General features: G+C 42.1%; 1 protein-coding gene across 1 annotated transcript; it reads left to right on the forward strand.

Annotated features, from left to right (window-relative positions):
• Positions 1–10,582: 10,582 nt before the first annotated feature.
• znf710b (zinc finger protein 710b) lies at positions 10,583–19,723 on the forward strand. Its single transcript, XM_018666791.2, has 5 exons — positions 10,583–10,686; positions 12,171–13,742; positions 16,695–16,886; positions 17,200–17,371; positions 17,901–19,723. Exons 1-5 carry the CDS (start codon positions 10,642–10,644, stop codon positions 18,080–18,082), a joined length of 2,163 nt encoding a protein of 720 aa, XP_018522307.1. The 5' UTR covers positions 10,583–10,641; the 3' UTR covers positions 18,083–19,723.
• Positions 19,724–20,424: the final 701 nt, after the last annotated feature.

The following is a 20,424-nucleotide window of genomic DNA, read 5'->3' on the forward strand; positions in this document are numbered from 1 at the left end:
GAATGCAATGCAAATCAACTCACATTAAAAAGAGGCATTCAGTATCAAAATGGTTGCTGGTTAATTTCATGTTAATCAATTAATCGGTTAATTGACCAATCATTTCAGCTCTGGTACATTTAGAGTGAATTGCTCCATTTGGCAAATGTGCTCTTTAATCAATTTAACACACTATGAGAATATTTTTACCAGCTTTACTTACAGTAAGTGCATCCAGTGATACATTTAAGGAAGATTGTGAATTTTCACGGACAGTGCAAATTAGCTTAGCATCTTCTCAGAAGACTTGGCAAATGCACCATTATGCGCTAAATACTTTGCATACACATCGCATGGCTAAGCTGATCATTAGGTTATTTTCCAAAGTCATCAGTGTTGCTCTAAGGGAATACTTGACTCTATGTAAATAAGGTCTATGATGCTGAAGTAGCTTATTTTTTCTTTGCACACATTTATGCATTTCTATCCTTTCTGTGACATTTTCCTTTCCATATGCAGAGTGGGGATCCTGATCACCGTGCCATATGTGCGTTAAATTAAATCTGTAAGAGAGAACTTGGTTTGGGAGACAACAACAGAGCAGTGAAGGAGTGATAGGGATGATACTGGAAGAGAAAAGATAAGAGGGAAGTGATGAAAAGAGGGGGAAAGGGAGAGAGAAAAAAGGGGAGGGGGTGTATCCATGGAAACATGAGGAAAGAGTGATGGGAGAGAGGAGGAGAAAGGAGTGATGTAGTTTGAAACTGTTAGTTACAAAGTGCCAGAACAAAATGGTAGGCCCACAGCAGCATTTAACAGAGCAGCAGAGGCGACATTTATCGGGACTTTAAATTGTCTTTTCTCATAATTCCACTCAAAGTGATTCTGTGTGATAGCTTCATGCCTTGTTATTTTATTGTCTGATTGCAAGTGAATTTGTAACATAAGGGTGAAACATGGTAGGAATAAAATGAAATCTGGAACTGATGTTTTATTGCTGTTAGGTTGGTTTAGATTGATGGTCTCTTAAACATTAAGCAAAACCAGACTTATCTGTCTGTTGTCGTGTATCTGTCTAAAACTGACAAATTGAACAGAAGGACATTCCTTTTTCTCTCACTTTTAAGGAGAGGAAAGACGAGATGTTACCAACAGCTAACGCACCACGTGTTTGGGGTTTTGGGACCTTACTCCCAAAGGACAGGTCGTCATAAATATATTATGCTGTATACTTGCCTCAAGCGCTGCAAATAGGATACCTTAAATCTGCCACTTACACCTTCTGTGAGCTGTGATGGCATGTATCATAGATGCAATTTTAATGTTGGTTTCAGATCATTTCATCCCCATAACAAAAAAGAAATGTAACACAAGTAAGTAAGGAAATCTGTCCTGATTCTTTTGCTTTGTTTTTCCTCAATGCAAAGGAATTTGAAGTAAAGTGTGAGAGGTTTATGGGTCACTGAACTGCAGGTCAATACGGTTCAACTCCTTGGCCAACGGGGCTTGACCTCAGCGCTTACTGCTTTGATTCAAGCATTTCAAATGGACACAAATTGGCAATTCATGTGCCAGGTCTGGTGTTGATGTTGGCTGCATGTGTGTTTAAGGAGAGGGCTTCCTCCCTTCTCAGTGCTGATTGGTGTGAGATCCAGAACATGCTGTATTTTCTTGTTTTTTTGTTGGAGGTGTTTGGGAAGCTCCTGATGACCTCAGCTAACACTGTGTTTAAGATGTCCCAATGTGTCCAACTCTGGCACAGCTTCATATTCACCAACGCAAGTCCCGCCCACAGTGGCTCTGATTGGCTGGTTTTTGGCTGTTTTTCAGCCATATAATGGACTAGACCTTTTTAAAATGCTAACAAACTCAGCGATGCTGGCTGTGATTTACATTAGCCTGTGGAACCTGAGTGCATTTTTACATAATTGTCTTCCTAATGTTCACAGGACACCAAAACATACAGAAACATACTAACTGCAGACTAAAAGTCATCAGCCACTGCTAAACAGGGCTGTGTACAATTATGATGCATTATCAGTTATGGAAAGTATGCAGTTGGATTTATTCATCTATACTTTATAGATGAATAAAGTATAAACATCGGAAATATAAAGATGGGTGACAAATTGCATGAAGGTAAGGTAAGTACCTCAGTCAGGTGCTGGACCACCACAGGGCTCCAGACCTGCTTCAGCTCCTTGTCTTGAATTATTACTGGAGAGATGAACATCATTCCCTCCAATTTTTTTTAACTTTCATTTACCCAGGAAGTCCCTTGAGCATACAATCTCTCAAATATATATCTCAAATATATTCCATCTTTTTGTGTTTTGATGATGGTGGTGGGGAGCACTTTCTAACACCTAAAATCTTCGATTGGTTATCAGCAAGGATGAGATCTGGTGACTGTGACAGCTTTAGCAGATTCACATCATTTTCACGCTGATCAAACCATTCAGTGCATATGTTATGGTTTGACATTTATACAGATTTTACCTTAATTTAGCAGACTGTGTAAATATTTCAATTTTCTCATCTTGTAGTAAAATCAAATATTTACAAGTATTTACTATTACTATAAATAGTGCATGAATATACTACGGTGTGTTTGTACATGTGTATGTGAGAAAAGTGGACTGGATTTGACTTCTCCTTTGATAAAACAAACATGAGATTACAATATGAAGTGCATAGTGGCTAATTAACTATTATCAGTAGATGCTTATGGAGCGCTCACACAAACTTGGCCTTAAACGAGACAAAAGAAAATTTGATGAACTATGCAAAATGTTTGAATATCTAACATTACTCCACTGTTTGTGGTAAATGGCAGCTGCAGATTTAGATCTCAGCGTGGTTAACTGTCTATTTAGCCTGATGAGTAATTGCTGTAAAGGTTATATCTCCAAACAGGCTGTCAGCCATAGTTTTTGCTCTCAGTGCAGCTGTACAACAGAAGACATGATGTTTTATCAGTCTGCGTGTGTTGGTACTAGTTCTTTGAGGTCAGCTCAGAGTGTCAGAACCCCTTCACCTTTCAGACTGGTCACTTTTGGTAATGGGTGATGTTCTGTCGCTGCAAGGGCCATTCACTCACTGGAACAAACAGCAACAGAGAAACATTTTTTATTGTGCTGTACAATGCAAACAATGAATCCTGACTTTTCAATTCCAAAAAATGTTTCAGAGCCAAGAAGTCAGCTCTTCTTCTGTTCTGTGTCTCATGAAGGCATAAAATGACAGTAACATATATTCCAAGTCTTTTGTTATCTGTCTGCCTTTGAAGACACATAATCAATGTTTCTAGTCCACATCTTTTTCACTCATGTAGTAGGATCTCAGATGTTTTTGATTCAGATTCTTGAAATTTAGTTATTTAGTTAAGAACTGATGCAGTGATCTAACTTTTCCTTTACCCTTTGACATCAAGGGTTTCTGTGGCTCCCAAGATTGAGCTGGTGACCTGAAATGACTGAATGATTAACAAACATTTTAATGTTTGTGTCTCATCAATACACAATCCGCTTAAAAGGTCAGTATCAACGCTGACCCCGGCGCTGATAACGCTGCAAAATCGCTCTCCTTCTCTGAATCATAACTCTGTTCATATTACCTTTGATGCCCATTGCAAATAAATGTCCATAAGAAATTATATCAAAAAGATGCAACTTATAAATCCAAACTTCCCTGAGAATTATCACATTTTAAAGTTTCTCCAGTATCACAATATATTATTATAACTGTTTATAGTTGTCTGGGCATCTATGGGTGCACTACAAATGGGAACTGCTAATGGCTAAATTGGCATACTTCTAATGGTGCCACTTTGCCAAAATGTAAATAAACAGGACTCAACTTGTAGCCTACATGTCAACTCACTGAACTTATGGGAATAAGGCAGAGATGAGGGGATGATGGAGGGATGCAGTTGTCTCAGCCACTGCAACACACTGCTGTCAGTCTGTCTGTGATAAGATAAAATCAGCTGATATGTCAGTTGTAGTGTACTGTTGAGGGCCTTCACAGTGGTTGAGAATAAAAGACTGGGCCTTTAAGCAAGACTTTGAACACATCACTGTGTACCTGAATGGAGCTGCTTTCACCCTACAGTGATTAACCTGGGTGATTACAACTGATGCTGCTATATTGTAATGTCACTGGTTGTGTGTGTGTGGTGTGTGTTAGAGAGAGGACTTAAAAACCAACAATGCCATTCTTCTTTTTCTTCTCCTCCTTTTGCTGCAGCCATGTTTGTGAAACCACAAAATAGAGCAAGATAGGTTTTGTGCTCTCTTTCTCCCTAACTCGCTCCCTATTTTTTTTTCTACCTCTTTCTGTTTTTCTCGCTCCGGCTCTCTTCCCCTCCCCCTCTCTCTGTTCCTCTTTCCTCCTCTCTCCCTCTTTCATTCTCCCCCCCTCCTTGTCTCTCACTCTCTCTCTCTCTTTCTCCCTTGCTCTCTCTCTCTCTCTCTATCTCTCTCTCCCTCTCCCTTTTTTTTCCTCTATTGCTCTCGGTTTCCATCATGCTTTACCCCTCCCTCTCCTCTCTCTCTTTGCCTCCCTCTCTCTCTGTCTTTCTCTCTTCCTCTCTCACGTTGCACACTGCCCCTCCCTCCCTCTCTCTTTCTCGCCCTCACGTTGCTCCCTGCCCCAGCTCTCTCTCTCTCTCTCTCTCCCCTCCCTCTCCCTCCCTTTTTTCTGTCTTTTTTTCTGTCTCGCTCTCAGTCTCTCTCTCTCTCTTTCTCTTGCTTCTCTTGCTCTCCCTCTACATCCTCCCCTCCCCCACCACTGCCTCTCATTTTCTCTCTCCTCTCTCCATTTCACTCGCTCACTCACTCACTCACTCGCTCACTCACTCCCCCTCCCATCCCTGTTCTCTTTATCTCCTCCCCTCCCTCCCCCTTCAATCCCTCTTTCATTCCATGCAATCATCTGTTCTCTCCCTCTCTCTCTCTCTCTCTCTGCTTCCTCTATTACGCCCCATTTTGTCCTCTGCCGTTTCCCTCTCTCCCTCTCTTTCCTCCATGTTCTCTCTATCCTGTTGTTTACCACACTCCCCCATGACATTTATGATACAAACTTTATTTAAAAAAAACTGTTTTCTATCACAGAAAATAGAAACACGTTTGGGGTAGAAACTGTTATATTTCTGGAATAAAAGCTGCATCTTGAACAAATAGCTTCTCTCCCCATCACTTTATATTCATTTCTTATTTAACCATGTCCATCTATGGTGCCATTTAATGGCCTCTGTCATTCTCATTAACCCAAAATATAATTGCCTGCCTCCCTTAACAACCTGCCCCCAAGCTAGCCGTTTACCCCAACATGGTGGTTGCTTCTGTTTGCTTATATTCAACAAGTGGCTAACTCACCTGGCCACAAAACAACCACAAATGACAGTCCTCATCCTCAGGGGAATGTAAACTAGATGAATCAGGTGATGGCCTCACCTCTCAGGTTCACAGACAGTATGGCCTCGTAAAACTGCACTATTCCATTCTGCACAGCTGCAACCCAGAACACCACTGATAGCTGGCTGAGGGTTTACTGCTCTGCTTGGGCTGGTTAAGGTTTAAAAATGTTTCAGCACTATCGAGTTGCAAAGTGGGAGGAGCTGTTTCGGGCGCCCATAGTTGCGGATGTAAAAGTCCCAATCATTTTCTCCATAGAAAACATTGTTCACATATGGAGCACTTCAACACTTTAGATTAGTATGGTTAAATTAGAAAATATCTGGTTCTTTCATAAGAGCTACAGGTACAACTAACTACGTCTCCCATGGTGCATTTTGGCAAGGAACGTCTGAAAACTCAACTTAAAATTTTGTTATGTACACCGATAACCTCGGACTGGTGCTTAAGATTATGCTTCTGAAAAAACTGACTTCACAGTCTGTAGCATAAATTTACTCACTGTTTATCTCTGTTGAATTCAGGAGCCGTGTTTGGTTTACAACTGCAATGTCAAGTGTTTGAAATTTACATCTGCTCTGATTAGCGTCTTTGACTGGTTTCTCACGCCATAGCAACTGCAACCAAGGCTCATGGGTACTGTAGTGTTATGACATGTCCAGCAGGCCAAAATATGATTTCTCAGAAATTAAGTCAATACCGTTAAAACTGATGGTCATAACATTAACTGACAGGATGGTTACCCTATCTAGGATAGACCTGTGTATTTCTATGTTAAACGATATCACTGATAATGTTAAAAAACAAACAAACAAACAAACAAAAAAACATACAGAATGGGGAATATTAGTGGCCCCTCCCACTTGGTAACTGAAGATCATTACATTAACCAGAATGATATTTTTATGCCACCCTATTTTGGGGAATATAATCATGATTTTCTATGAAACCCTTTTTTCATTTAAAGAAGCCAAAGTTCTCCATTACTTAATGTTATCTAAACACAGGCAGCTGTACAAGACCTTTCCCTAAAGGCAAAGTAAATAAATTACAGACTGAAATTGCCAAAATTATGGTTCAAATCAGGAACTGTGAGTACAGATCTGAGTGAACGTTGGCTGCCAATTCATGGTGGTTGACCGTTTTCAGTAAATTTCTGTCAGTACCAAAAAATATTGAGGATTAATATCCAGTCCTAGTCGCTGTGCTTGCAGCAACTGTTATGGTACTTTAGACAAACAATGGTTGCAGCTAACAACTTTCCTTATCAACTTGTTGGTTACTTTTGGATTAATCATTTAGTCTTAGAAATAGAAGAAGGTAATTAAATGATGTCCTCTAATGTTGTGTAGTGTTTTGTCCGATCAACACTTTAAAAGCTCGCTTGAATTTACAGTGATATTTAAAGCAGAGAAAAGGAGCAAATCCTCATATTTAAGAAGCTGGAACCAGGGACTTTTCGCCAATTTTGCTTGATATATGACTTCAGCAGTTAACACGGTTGTTGATTATTAGTTTACTAGACCCACAGTGGAGCCAACATGGCTGCCAGCAAAGATGGCCATGGCCACACTGTTTATTACTAGTTCTCTGATAGAGTTCATAGGTCAAAGGCAGCCAGAGTTGCCAAGTTGGGCTCTGACCCTCCTCACTTTCTTTTATCCAGATAGATCTAAAGCGAGTTTGCATCCAGTAGAGACAGAGAACAGTTCTCACCTGGCATCAGGATGTGTCTCAATGGCCACGTTTGGTCAGATTTCACTTCCTGCTCCCATTTGATTTTATCTCTAGGAAACTGTGACTGTGACAGAGAAAAAAATTGTTGTTGGTCATACAGCTAGAAAAAGGTTTGCAGTGGTTAGTGTGTGTCTTGCATCAGATGCAGACTTTGTAAATTTGTCTCAACTTATTTGATGTGTGTGCAAGTGTTTGGGAAATTTGTTGTGCAGGCACTGCAGAGTTTATTTTAGACATGTATCCATGTTATCCTGTTCACTGTATGTAACTGTGTAACCACAGCCCAATTTATCTTATGTTTAATTTTGGATAAAAAGATTTTGAAACTAAATCTGAAATCTAAAACTTTTTGCCTGTGGTCTGATCACCTAAGACAAAACACTGTGACCCAAGAGAGCAAGAGCTCTTCTAGCTGAGAAATAAATCACACCCCCTGGCATGTTGTGTAGCTGCATCGCAAAATTCTGGAAAAATATATCTCATGGATGAATATTAAATCCAAGAAAATAAGGCAGCTTAGTTAATGAGTGTAAAAGTAAACTAAGTGAAAGAAACTGATCACAATGAGTAGGGTTTCATTCCAAGGCTTTTTATACTGTTGTACATATGGTTTCCAATTTTTGTGTTTTATTGCATCAGTAGATGTGTTAATCTATAATACTGGTCATATCAAAATACATTTACTGGTTTAAATTTAACAGACTGTATTCAGTGGGAGCATCTTTTGTTGTTTTGTGCTTGACGGGGTTATGACTGACAGGAGGTGGGTTGTAGCATAACCACAGAGGACGTTAACTATTTGTGGAAAGTTAACGAAAACATGGAAATCAGTGAAGCTGAAAGTAGAGGGAAAACACCCCCACTCATCACTTCTCAGCTCTTGCAGTAATTTCTAAATGTTTCATTTCCACATGAAACCGTGAGAAACACACTGGGAAACTTGGTATGATTTTAGACTGAAATCCACATATTGCCTACCAACATTACTGATACGAAACAGCCACAAATTCGATACTCAGAAAATGTGCTATCTGCAAATATCATACTTTGTCCAAAGCCAATATTATATGAAGTCTACTGTGAGAGAAGTTTAAAAACCAAAGCAAATATTCAGATTTCAACCCAATTAAATGTCTTTAAGTTAATGAATCAAACCTATAGTTTTTACACTTTTCTTGTATGTTTCAAGCAGTGTAATCAGAAACAGTATATGATAATCTCAGGATTTACTTGTTACTCCTCTTTAAATGTGAAACTTTCTGTCATCCAGCCAACGTTTTTCTTAAACACACCTGCACCTAGAGTCAAAGTGTTTCAGTGTATTTATCTCTCATGGGAATCATGTATAACTACTGTGACAGGGAGCAATGCTATAAAAACTGCATCTGGCTGGCCCATGTTAAAACATAAGGCTGTCAGTGTCTTTACTTGTCTATTAACAACAGAGGTGACATGGGAAAGTGTATGACTGAGGGTAATTTAATGGAAACTAATGTTGTGGCTATACAACATAGTGTCGAGAGAACACACCCTCAACATACCATGCATTGGCTCACACACTCATTAATAATGCACATCAAGATCTACAGTTACAATCAGCTGTCCATTCACAAGACTCAAAATAAATGTGTTTGTTTATTTTAGAGCTGAAGCTATTAGTCACATAATAATTAGCTGATTGACAGAAAATTAATCAGCAACAGTTAGTAATCCTTTTTTTTAAAGCAAAAATGCCAAAAAGATTCACTGGTTCGTGCTACAAAAATGTGAATATTTGCTGTTTTTTTTCAGCTTCTCTGACATTACTCAGGGTCTTTGGACTGTTGACCACACAAAACCAGCATTTCAAAGTGGTACCTTTGAAGACAGTGTTTTGCACTCTGGGAAATGTTGTCTTTGATGAAGTGTTTATAGACTAAACCATTAATCAATGGATCAAGAAAATAAAGGGGAGATTAAGGAAGATAAGGCAAACAATCGTTAGTTGCAGCCCTAGTTCCACCCATGCATCAATCCACATATGTTCAAAGTGTTTCCTACAAAATACATACAATATGTTGAGTGTAGGTTTTGTGTGTGTAGTGTGTTGTGTGTTTTTTTTTTATTATTATTACTATTATCATTTCATGTATTTTTAAAATTGAGTGTCAGTCAGTCATTTGATTCCAATTTTCTGACTTCCCTCCATGGTTTGCAGCTTGGTAATTTGCAGCTTCTGTGTTGTCTCAGTTTCATTATTGGCAGGATATGCATGACCTTTGCGGACTCTCAGGCCACCGTTGGCACCGTCTCACAGCTCCACGGCTATCTCGTCTCTCCACGCGTCCCTAATTTTGGTGGTGGTGCGCTGGTTGCGAGCTGATGTGAAAAGAGACGAAAGTTCTTCACACTTGAACCCTGATGTTTCCTGATGTGTCATTCAGCAACACTGTTTGTCTCTCTGTGTGTGTGTGTGTGTGTGTGTGTTTGAGGCCAGCAGAGAAGGATTCATGGGGCTGTTTGATGCATCATTACAAGTAGTACAATACCTTTATTCTCTCATTTTGTCTGTTTCTTCCCTTCATCCATCTTCCATTTCTTCTTATTCTTTTACCGCATTCTGCTCCACTCTCCCCATCCCCCTCAGTCTCTTTCTCTCTCTCTCTCTCTCTCTCTATTTTTCTGTCTCTCCCCTCCACCCCCTCCCCTCTCTTTTCTTTCAGTATTCTTTCCTTCTATTCCCTCCTCCTCCTCCTCTCTCTCCATCTTCTCTCTCTCCCTTCCATTTGCTCATCTCCTTGTCAGTCACCTTCCATCTCTTTCTCTCTCCCCTCTCTCTTCTTCCCCTCTCCTATCACATACTTGCATCCGAGTCTGTGCACGAAACAATCCTCCAACACTTTTCCCTACTCATAAACCTTACTTGATAAATGAGAGAGTGAAAGATACAAAGGCAGGGAGAGAAAGAGAGAGAGATGCATAGATGAAACACAGGGAAAAAAAGACTCAGCAATAGATGGAGCTACAGGAATAAACAGATAAAGGAAGAGAGACAGACAGGGATAGGCAGAAACAAAGACAAAGAATGACAGACGAAGATGGAGGAAATGCGGGTGAGTGAGGTGGGAGGCAGCTTGGTGGATCCATAATTTCAGATTGATATGATGTTGATTTTATTTTTGTTGGTGTGTGTGTGTGTGTGTGTGTTTGTGTCTTGTGACTTTGAGGTTATCACCAGACTATCAAATAGCCTCAGTGATATATTAGCTGCGTGTTTGTTTTTAAACCTACCGGCCACATGCTCCTTTGTCAGGAGAATGTTTGTTTGTTTGTTTGTTTGTTTGTTTGTTGTTTGTGTCTAGTCTGTTTGTGCTGGTGTGACCGGAGTCACTACCGAAACTGTGTAGAAAAAGAAGAAGGGGTTGGTGGTGGTGGTGGAGGCGGGCAGTGTAAGCCCCGCCTCCCCCTTTCCTCACGTATAAATAGGAGGCGAACGTAGCCTATTCTCACTCAACACTCACACTGAAGAATGAGATCCTTAAAGCACCTGAAACCTCACAGCAGGAGGAGCGTGGTGAGTTTATTGGCTCTCACTCATAGCATGTTAACAACATTTAGGTTTGATCACACTGAAGCTGAAAGACAGGTAGAAAGCTGCTACCAGAGATGCTTTGGTTCTTTTTTTTTAACATGTTTTTGTTTTTAAAGTTGCCGTTTGTGGATTTCTTATTTCTCACAAATTAAGAATTGACTCTGGCATTAACTCATTAGTGCCTCCTCCATCCGTTCTTCTTTTTGAGCTTTTGTCAACTCTTATTCATTCCGCTTTTCTCCTCTCCCCTCATCTGTTCCTCCTCACAATTTTCTATCTTTCATTCTGTCTGGCTTTCATTTTGTCATTTTCTTTCTCCTTCTGTCTCCTGGTTGCTCACTGCCTCTCCCTCCCTCCCTCTGTCTCTACATATCTTTCTTTCTCTTTCTTCCTCTTGCTCTCTTTTGCCTGCTGCCTCACACTCACCCTCTCACTCTTTCACTCAGCTCTCCCCTCCCTCCCTCCCTCTCCAGTGTCTTTCTCTCTCTCTCTCTCAGCCTTCCTCCTGTCTCCCCTCCCCTCCCCCCTCTTATCCTTATCTCTCCTTCATTCTCCCTTTACCTTTCATTTTCTTTTTTTTTCCTCTCCCCCTCCCCTCCACTAGACTCTTGTCTGCTCTAAGCTCGCTCTCTCTCTCTCTCCCTCCTTCCTTCTCTCTTGTATCTGCTTTTTCCTCTTTCCCCCCACTGTTCTCTCTCTGCTCTCTTCTGTTTTTGTTTCCTCTCCTGCTTTTCCATTCTTTTCTTTTTTCATTTCTTAATCTTGCTCAGTTTTTTCTTTCTCTGTTTCCCCCCCCTCTTGCACTTGAACGTGTGTGTTTGTGTGTAGATCAGTAGGCCATCTAATCCCCCCCACAACACACTCACTCTCTCTCACACATACACACACAAGCCATACATGGTTAGCACGCTGAATTAGGATGTCGTCTTTCATAGTTCCTGTGTCTCAGTCACTAGATCTAAAAGTTTGCTTTTGGGCAGTCTTGTTTCAGGTTGACTTCTTGTACCAGAACGAGTGTTTAGGGAATAGGTTCGTCTCTGTAGGAGGAAATGTTCTCTGGTTTTTGTGCATCCTTCCTAGTGATGCAATACAGGGTTCTTAAAAATCTAAATCTGTTGCTTTCTCCTTCTCTCTCTCGCTCTGCAACCTGCTAAAAAAAAACACTGATTGGATGATGAGCCTTGACACCTTTTTGTCCTTATTGGATCACTTTTGCCGAAGGACACATGCTCATTGGAGGACAGTGTAACCACTTTTGCTCATGTGGTAGACTTATAAATTGGCTGACACAACAAAACTTACGATGATGATTGAGAAAGAAACTACTTTAATTTTTCCCCTCAGAAAAATGAATCAGGACAACCTCAATTTGCTGACTGTATTTCTATAGCCAGATAGTTATTAATTGCTTCCTTCCCATGCTAATATCTTGACCATCTGCATTTCTCTGTGTCTTTCTGTTTCAGGAGGAGGCGAGCCGGCGCCTGGGTAGATGTGAGCCCAAGGTAATGGCCAGGCTGGTGGACATAGGCACACAGACAGATCCAGTAGTTGTGCTGTCCTTGGCCCAGGCCGCCGTGCTAGGTCTCATCTCCCAGAATGAAGTGTTTGGAGCTACCATTGCACCTAACGGCTTCTACACTGGCGAACCCAAAGAGTCCCCCGCGCCCCCAGTAGACGGAGTCGACTACGAGTACGCAGACCAGCTTATCGGAGCCAACGGAGATTACTTAGGAGACAACTTGGGAGAAGACGGTCAGATGCAACCCAGCTGCAGCCAGAGAAGGTGGCAGCAGGGGCCGCCCCAACATCCGGACGGGAAAATGGTCGTCCCCGATCGTCATGCCCTTCAAGGTGGTGATGTGTCCTCGTCCCACGTGAAAGGGGAAGGGGTGAACTCTGGGATGTCTTCCTGTGTCCACATGCTTAACAATTTGGCTCCCAGAGGTGGTTTAGTACAAGTCGATCCAGCCACCCTTAGAGGCGCCAACAAGAACTGCTCAGAGTGTGAGCGGGAAGTGACAAACCAGCAGCAAGCCAACACGCACGGCCACCCTCCTCCCTCTCAGGTGGGCCACAGAGGAGGGGAGCAGGGCCACAGAGGACTGCAGGGCCAGCGCCCCATGGGGGGGCACGGTCGAGGTGGCCGAGAGGATGAAGAAGAAGTAGAACACCAGGGGAACAACATGATGAAGCCCACACAGCAGGAGGAAGCTATCAGCAGCTACTTCCAGACCAGTGAAGTCGGCAGCTATGATTCGGGGGAAATGGGTATGGGGGCCGAGTACGAAGACGGCAGCCAGAGCATGATGTGGACAGATGGGAGCGGAGGAGGGCAGCACCAGCAGCCTCCGCACCCACAGCCTCCTCGGCGGCACGGCGGTCGCAGAGTGGACCGGCTAGATATCAACATCCAGATTGACGAATCTTACTGCGTAGATGTGGGGGATGGACTGAAGCGCTGGAAGTGCCGCATGTGTGATAAATCATACACCTCCAAATACAACCTGGTCACACACATCCTGGGCCACAATGGTATCAAACCGCATGCCTGTCCACATTGCGGGAAGCTGTTCAAGCAACCCAGTCATCTTCAGACCCACCTGCTAACCCACCAAGGTACGCGGCCCCACAAGTGCACCGTCTGCAAGAAGGGCTTCACCCAAACCAGCCACCTGAAGCGGCACATGCTCCAACACACTGACGTCAAGCCCTACAGCTGCCGCTTCTGCCGCCGCGGCTTTGCCTATCCCAGCGAACTGCGAGCACATGAAGTGAAGCACGAGCGGGGCCGCTGCCACGTGTGCTCGCAGTGTGGCATGGAGTTCCCCACATATGCCCACCTCAAACGCCACCAGACCAGCCACCAGGGCCCCCACACCTTCCAGTGCACCGAGTGCAACAAGTCATTTGCCTACCGTAGCCAGCTCCAGAACCACCTCCTGAAGCACCAGAGCCCGAGGCCTTACACCTGCTCCCAGTGCGGCCTGGAGTTTGTGCAGCTCCACCATCTACGTCAGCACTCGCTCACTCATAAGGTACCAACACCGCTGCTGGACACTTATGCTCCCACCCAGACATCCTGCCTGCTCTAGCCTCAGACACACTGTAAATATCACATGTATACATTATGCTAGACTGCTGTGGTTTTTTCTTGTCATGTAAAAGAAAATGATAGCGGAGAGAGTGAAAGCAAACAGACACACATAAAAGAGGCACTATTGGATCACCAAAGGGAGGCTACCACACCTCTGCTGTCTGAAGGCCTCACCTCAGTTCATCTCCTGTCCTTTACTCACTGAGATCTGGGTGAAGTAGACAGGTAAGAGCACATAGCCTGGCAGGCATCCATCCTGCGTCCTGCATCCTTTTGTGTCACCATGTTGGATTTTTGTTGTGGCTAAACCTTCTTTGAGATCAGTGAGTTCAGAATAGAAGAAACCCATTGTAACATAGACAATTAGCACCCAGCCGAAATGTTAATAAAGTAAAGTTTCCTGGGATCAGGAAATGTGCCCATTTTTTTCATTCAGTCAGCCTGGGTACAGTTAATCACCCATTCACTATTCAATAGAACAAGCTCCTGGATGTGTCTCCTGGGGACATCATCAAGAGAATTGAGTTTCTAGCTTTGAAAGAGATTTGTTCGTGTTAACAAACCAGGGCTGAGCTGTTGCGAGATCCTGTGAAAAGTCTTAATTCTACTATAATCTGTAAAAAAAATCTCTTTCACTTAAAAATGTCTTAATTACCCGTTAAAGCTGTCAGACAGCAAACGAAATAAGATGCAGAATAGACACTTGTGTTCAGTGCTGCATTTTCTGAAGGATTTGAATCTGTACATCCACCATATCAGGCATCCTTGTGTACTCCTCATTATAATCCTCGACTGAATGAACCGTCTGTAATTGCTCGGTGCCCCCTGCCTGTTCCCCACGCACACACACGTGTATGCAGTTACTCATACACACAGGTGAGGAAGAGAGAGAAAGGGGGGAATCGCACACAGTGACAAATGAAAACGCTGAATTTCTAAGGATTTACCTTAATTTGATTAGTTTCAGAGGAATAAAAATCCTAAACCACACTCATCATCGAAATGAGAGAAGAGTCCGTATTCTCAGTGGAGAAAATGTTCTCTTTTGTGGCTTGTATCTGAGCCTGTCGTCTGTTCACTGCTCCCCCTGGTGGACAACGGCAGCACAGTCCATTTGTTGTGCAGACGGTGGGTGGACTGACAGTCTGCCAGATTTGTCTGCTTATACAAACACTGTCTCTCAACCCATTAGTGACCTGTAATACATATTTGTTCTTCTCAATAACCCAGAATCCGCTCATTCACTGCCACTTTTTTGTCTGCTGACACTGAGAGTAGAGTGTGTGTGGTGCAGCAGCACGGTCATTTAGACAAGCCTCAAGACTGTAGATGTTGTGAATTGTCTGCTTTTGTGACCTGCTTCTCAGTGTTTATACATTTCCTGTGGCGTGCGGTTGAGAATATTGTGGGAGCAGAGGGTACGAAGGGCTTTTGCTGTTGTACTAGAGTAACCTCTTTTGGTAAACCTAAAATGGCTGCCATGGATTTTGATATGGTCAAAGAAAAGAATAACATCTAACAGACAGGATGAGAAAATCATAGGGTTAAAACTTTTAACAAAATTGCCGCTGACATCCCAGAAAAATGGTTTCTGTGACATCATAGCACGTTGTCCTTACATTGTATATACATGACATGATACAAACCGAAAAGCCGAACTGAAAGTGGACTGCACTTATATTGCACTATGTTGCGCTTTTCTAGTCATATCGACCGCTTAAAGCACTTCACACTACAGGTCACATTCACCCGTTCACACACATTCATACAGCGCTCTGACAACATATACTCTAACATACACACACAAACACATTCAAACTCTGATGCAACATTGGGGGAGCAATTTGGGGTTCAGTATCTTGCCTAAGGACACTGCAGTACGCTGACTGGATGAGCTGAGGATCGAACCATTGACCTTTCGATTAGTGGGTGACCTGCTCTACCACCTGAGTCCTGGTTATACCTTTCTGGTTGTTTTGAGGATGAAACTAGATACTAAGTTACAGTAACACAAGATTTTCAAAGTTTAATACTGATGATGGACAGTAACATGAAAAATCTTTATTGATAATACAAAGCAAAAATTGTTTTTGTCACTGCTATTATTATACTTTGTCTTATTACTTCTATGGGGAACAATCATTTCTGTGTTTTAGAACTACAGTTCCCCTGATGCTTTAGGAAATGCAAACAGGAAGCAGTGGGCTACAACCTGAGTTCTATTTTTTCAGCCCAAATTATGCTGAATTAGCTATTAGAACTTTATCTTTGCAACACACCAGTGGATGTACAGACAACCATCACTGGTTTACTTTGACACTGAAAGAAAATGTGATGATTCTTAGGCACATTCTGGAGTTATAAGGAGTGGATTTATGGACATTTAATAGTAAAGGACATCATAGATTCTTGGAAGGGGCAAATCACACTGAATCTGAAAATACTTAGAACTTGTCTGTATGTTCAGATTTGCCTGAGCTATGACTCAGAGAAGCAGTGTAAGTTTTAGCAGTAACTGCAGCAGTCAGGTGCTAATAGGGGCCTCCATGAGCTGTGCGTGTGTGTGTGTGTGTGTCACAGCCACTGCTGATGCAACTGTTGACCATGTTGATAAACAGACCAAATCGGCAGCCAAACTACAATAATTACCTTCCAGGTGTTTTCTGACCGCCAGCATGCACCTCATGCAGTATTTTTGCCTCAGTCTTTCCCTCCGCCACCTGGTCCTCAAGTCTCTCACACATCCCTCTTACAGTTGCCTGGGAATTAAGGAGCTAATCCACTTCTGTCACACTTTTAGCAAATCGCGTGACAAGGAACCAAAAAAGCGCAATGCACGTTGCTATATTGGAATGACTAACCCTTCCCTTTCCTTCTGTGTTGGACCCGGCAGGGAATGAAAGGCCACAAGTGCGACGTGTGTTCCCGAGAGTTCACCCTGTCTGCCAACCTGAAGAGGCATATGCTCATCCACAACAGCGTTAGACCCTTCCAGTGTCACGTCTGCTTCAAAAGCTTCATCCAGAAACAGACCCTAAAGACCCACATGATCGTCCACCTGCCTGTCAAGCCGTTCAAATGCAAGGCGAGTATTTGAACTTGATTAATTTTTTTAAAAAAGAGATAGATTATATCCTGGGAGATAGTAGCAAATGTGAGATTTTCTTATTCGTTTTGGTGTGAAATGAGATATATTTTAAGTTCAGGTCAGTTTAATGTAACAGGATTATGTGAAGAGGAGAAATGAGAAAATATACTGCTAGGAAACTGTTGTCAGGCAGGACGATCTTATCATGCACTGCCATCTAGCAGTAACTGCTTTGACGTTTATCTTTTCCGTTTATGCCTGTGCTCCTAAATGTCGCTGTTTTGAGTTATTCTTGTCCATTTTTCCGCAGGTTTGTGGCAAGTCTTTCAACAGAATGTACAACCTGCTGGGCCACATGCACCTTCATGCTGGCAGTAAGCCCTTCAAGTGTCCTTACTGCACCAGTAAGTTCAACCTGAAGGGGAACCTCAGCAGGCACATGAAGGTCAAGCATGGAATGGACGTTTCACCAGAGGGACAAGGTGAGGACGGTTGCACGTGCTGTCAATTTATCCAGCGAAGGCTGATCTGAACATACATGGGTTTGGTTCAACCATGTCCAACCTCACATTCACATCCAGTTCTAGCTTGGTCTGACGGCTTTGAAGCCGATCTCAAAACTTAAACATGTAATTATTTTTGAATTAATATTGAATACTTTCAGATTGTCAGTGTTCACACAAAAATGGATTTGAACCTAGCCTGAATATGTCTCTATCCTTGGACACTCAGCCTGAGCTTCCAACCTCAACAAAACCCTGTGTCATAATGTATGCTGTTTGGCTTTTCATTTTTTCTGTTAAAGCTTCCTGTTCTTCTTTACAGTTGTTTAGACTTAGACTTGACCTAGACTTGTATTTCCATGCAGAACTGAACAACATTTGAATCAGAACCTGATGACAATAATCAGGTTGCCTATTAATGTTGCCAGGCTGCTGCAGATCAAATCTGATTCTACATCTGTAATATGATCAGTAATATACTTCATCATACTTTTTTTGTATTTTCCAGAAGTTCTTCCAGAAATGGAAAGCCAGGGGGAGTATGAAGGACAGAACTTCAGCTTTACATCACCAGACAATATGGACAATGGTGGCTCCCAAAACCTCACTAAACTCACTACAGCAAACATGGAGGACATGGAGGAGTATTACAACTTCGGCAAGGATACAAGCAGCTACACTACACCTTGAGTGGTGATGGACCAGAGAACATGATTTGTTTGTTTTTTTTTTCTTTTTCCAAAGCAGAAGGAAAATACAGAGTTGTTGTCAAGGCTTTGGGAGACTCTGGGAAAGGGGTTTTCTTTTAGTTTTGGCCTCCTTACAGAAGAGCCAGAACTGCTGCCGGACTCTGATGGGAGGCCAGGAAGGAGACACACTTCAAAGGAGATCGTTTCAGCTCTGCTGCTTATAGCAGAGACACTGAAACCGTTGACGCGGTCTGGAGCTCCTTTTTTGGGATTACTACACTAAACGACTCCAAGACACTCTCTGGCGGACAGTGAAATCTGTATGTTGTGTGTATGTATCAGTTATTTGAAAAGTTAAAAAAAAAAAAAAGACAAAAGAGAAAAGTTGCAGTTGCAGAGCCATCAGTTACATTTGATGTGATAGAAATTTGTTTACCATTTTGTCATTTTTGTCATTCACAACCAATGTATGCCCTTATATTTTTGACTGAAAGTGCCAGCTAGATACATCTGCAACTAAGCTTCCACCGTGTCAGCTATTTACTCACTGTATATCGAACTTTTTGATACATAGTCACAACATATTCATAGGTTTGAATGCTCTTACTAAACAGTTCCTAATTGTCGTTACTCGTTCCTGCCCAGCCCTCAGTTCAAAATTTAAACAGGCCAGTTTTTCAATGCGTTTGTGCTTTTTGCACAGGACATTGTAGCCTTTTTCTTACCAGGGCACTTACTACCAAAGTTGCTACTGTTCCATGTCGGCTGATAACCAGAAAACCACGTTGCCGGCATGTAAAGCCCTCTCACTGTACAAATGATTCTGCTACATGCAGTTTGTTTACCCACCTTTTTTTTTTTGTTTTGTTTTGTTTGTTTCACATGGTTTAGATTTACATTAATAATCAATCCCGTGTAGTGAATATACTGCTCTAGTTTTTGAATTACCGAGTGAACAATACAAAGCACTTTTTCATTGAGACCTGTCATTTTTCTGTGAAGCCTGTCCTCAGTAAGAGTGAACTCATTTGCCTCAAGGAGAAGAGCTTGGGGAAATAAGATAATAGAATCTTCTAAATCCCCAAAACGGCAATATTATTAAAAACAAACAGATATGCTTTCTCAGTAGGTTTTTGTAAACTGCAGTTTCTTTGGTATGGCTATTTCACTGTTGTCAGTTCAAATATGAACTGAAGAATGAGCAGTTTGTACGGAGAATCAGCAGTTTGGGTTTTTTTTTTTTTTTTTTTTTTTTTGGTTGTTGTTGTTGTTTGTAGTTTCAGCACTCTTAAATCCAGGGCTGATTTCACTTTACTTTCAATTCAATTAATTCAGAAAGATATTTCCTTGCCCCGAGGGGAAAAAAAACAGTGAAAAAAAAGAAGCAAGGAAATATTTGGAGTTCTTGGTTACTTTTTGTAACGGTTGAATTGAAAGTGGACTGACACTAGTCTTGCTATTCATACTTCTGTTTTGGGGAAGACAGTCAGCTCCCCCTGTCCTGCCATGCAGGTCAGCCTTGATATGCACACTAAACCAGAGGAATGGTCTACTAGTTCTTTTTTCAGATGAGGAATATCAAACTGAGACCTCATGGAAATTGACCATGAATTATTTAATAAAGGTTCTCTAGTTTAAATGATGGAGGCTGGAGTTGTAATCTATCACTTTGGGGGGAGGTGGGGAGTGAGAGGAGGAGAGGAAGGGGATATTGCTGCTGCTTTCCAGCTAGAGTGGCTTCTGGGAGTTTTCAGCACCCTTAGCCTTTTGTACGTTTTATTGCATTGTAGGTTGAATTTTCAAGGGATAAAATTGTGATTTTTTGCCCAGCAGAAGTATTCAGACCCTTTTCTCCGGCCGAACTGAGTAACCAGGTCATGGGGGTGACCAAGACCCCAACCCATCACTCTAACAGAGTTTCAGAAGTTCTCCGCAGAGATGGGATAACCTGCTGAAAGGACAACCACCTCAGCAGCACTCCATCAATCATGCCTTTATGACAGAGTGGCTAGACGGAGGTCACATTGAGTAAAAGGCATATGACAGTCCACTTGGAGTTTGCCAAACAGAATTTAAAGACTTAAAAATTTAAAGAGAGCATGAAGAAAAAGATTCTCTGGTCTCATGAGGCAAAAATTGAATCCTTTGGGCAGAACTCCAAACACTGTGTCAGGCAAACACCAGGCCCTGCTCATCACCTGGTTAATACCACCCCTACTGTGAAGCATGATGGTGGCAGTATCATGCTGTGGGGTGCTCAGAATCAAAGGAAGGGTGAATACAGCCAAATACAGAGAGGTAATTGGCTTCTGTGAAGTATTGAATTAAGGGTCTGAATACTTG

This window comes from Lates calcarifer, linkage group LG2 (assembly GCF_001640805.2).
Source record: "Lates calcarifer isolate ASB-BC8 linkage group LG2, TLL_Latcal_v3, whole genome shotgun sequence".
NCBI lineage: Eukaryota > Metazoa > Chordata > Actinopteri > Centropomidae > Lates > Lates calcarifer.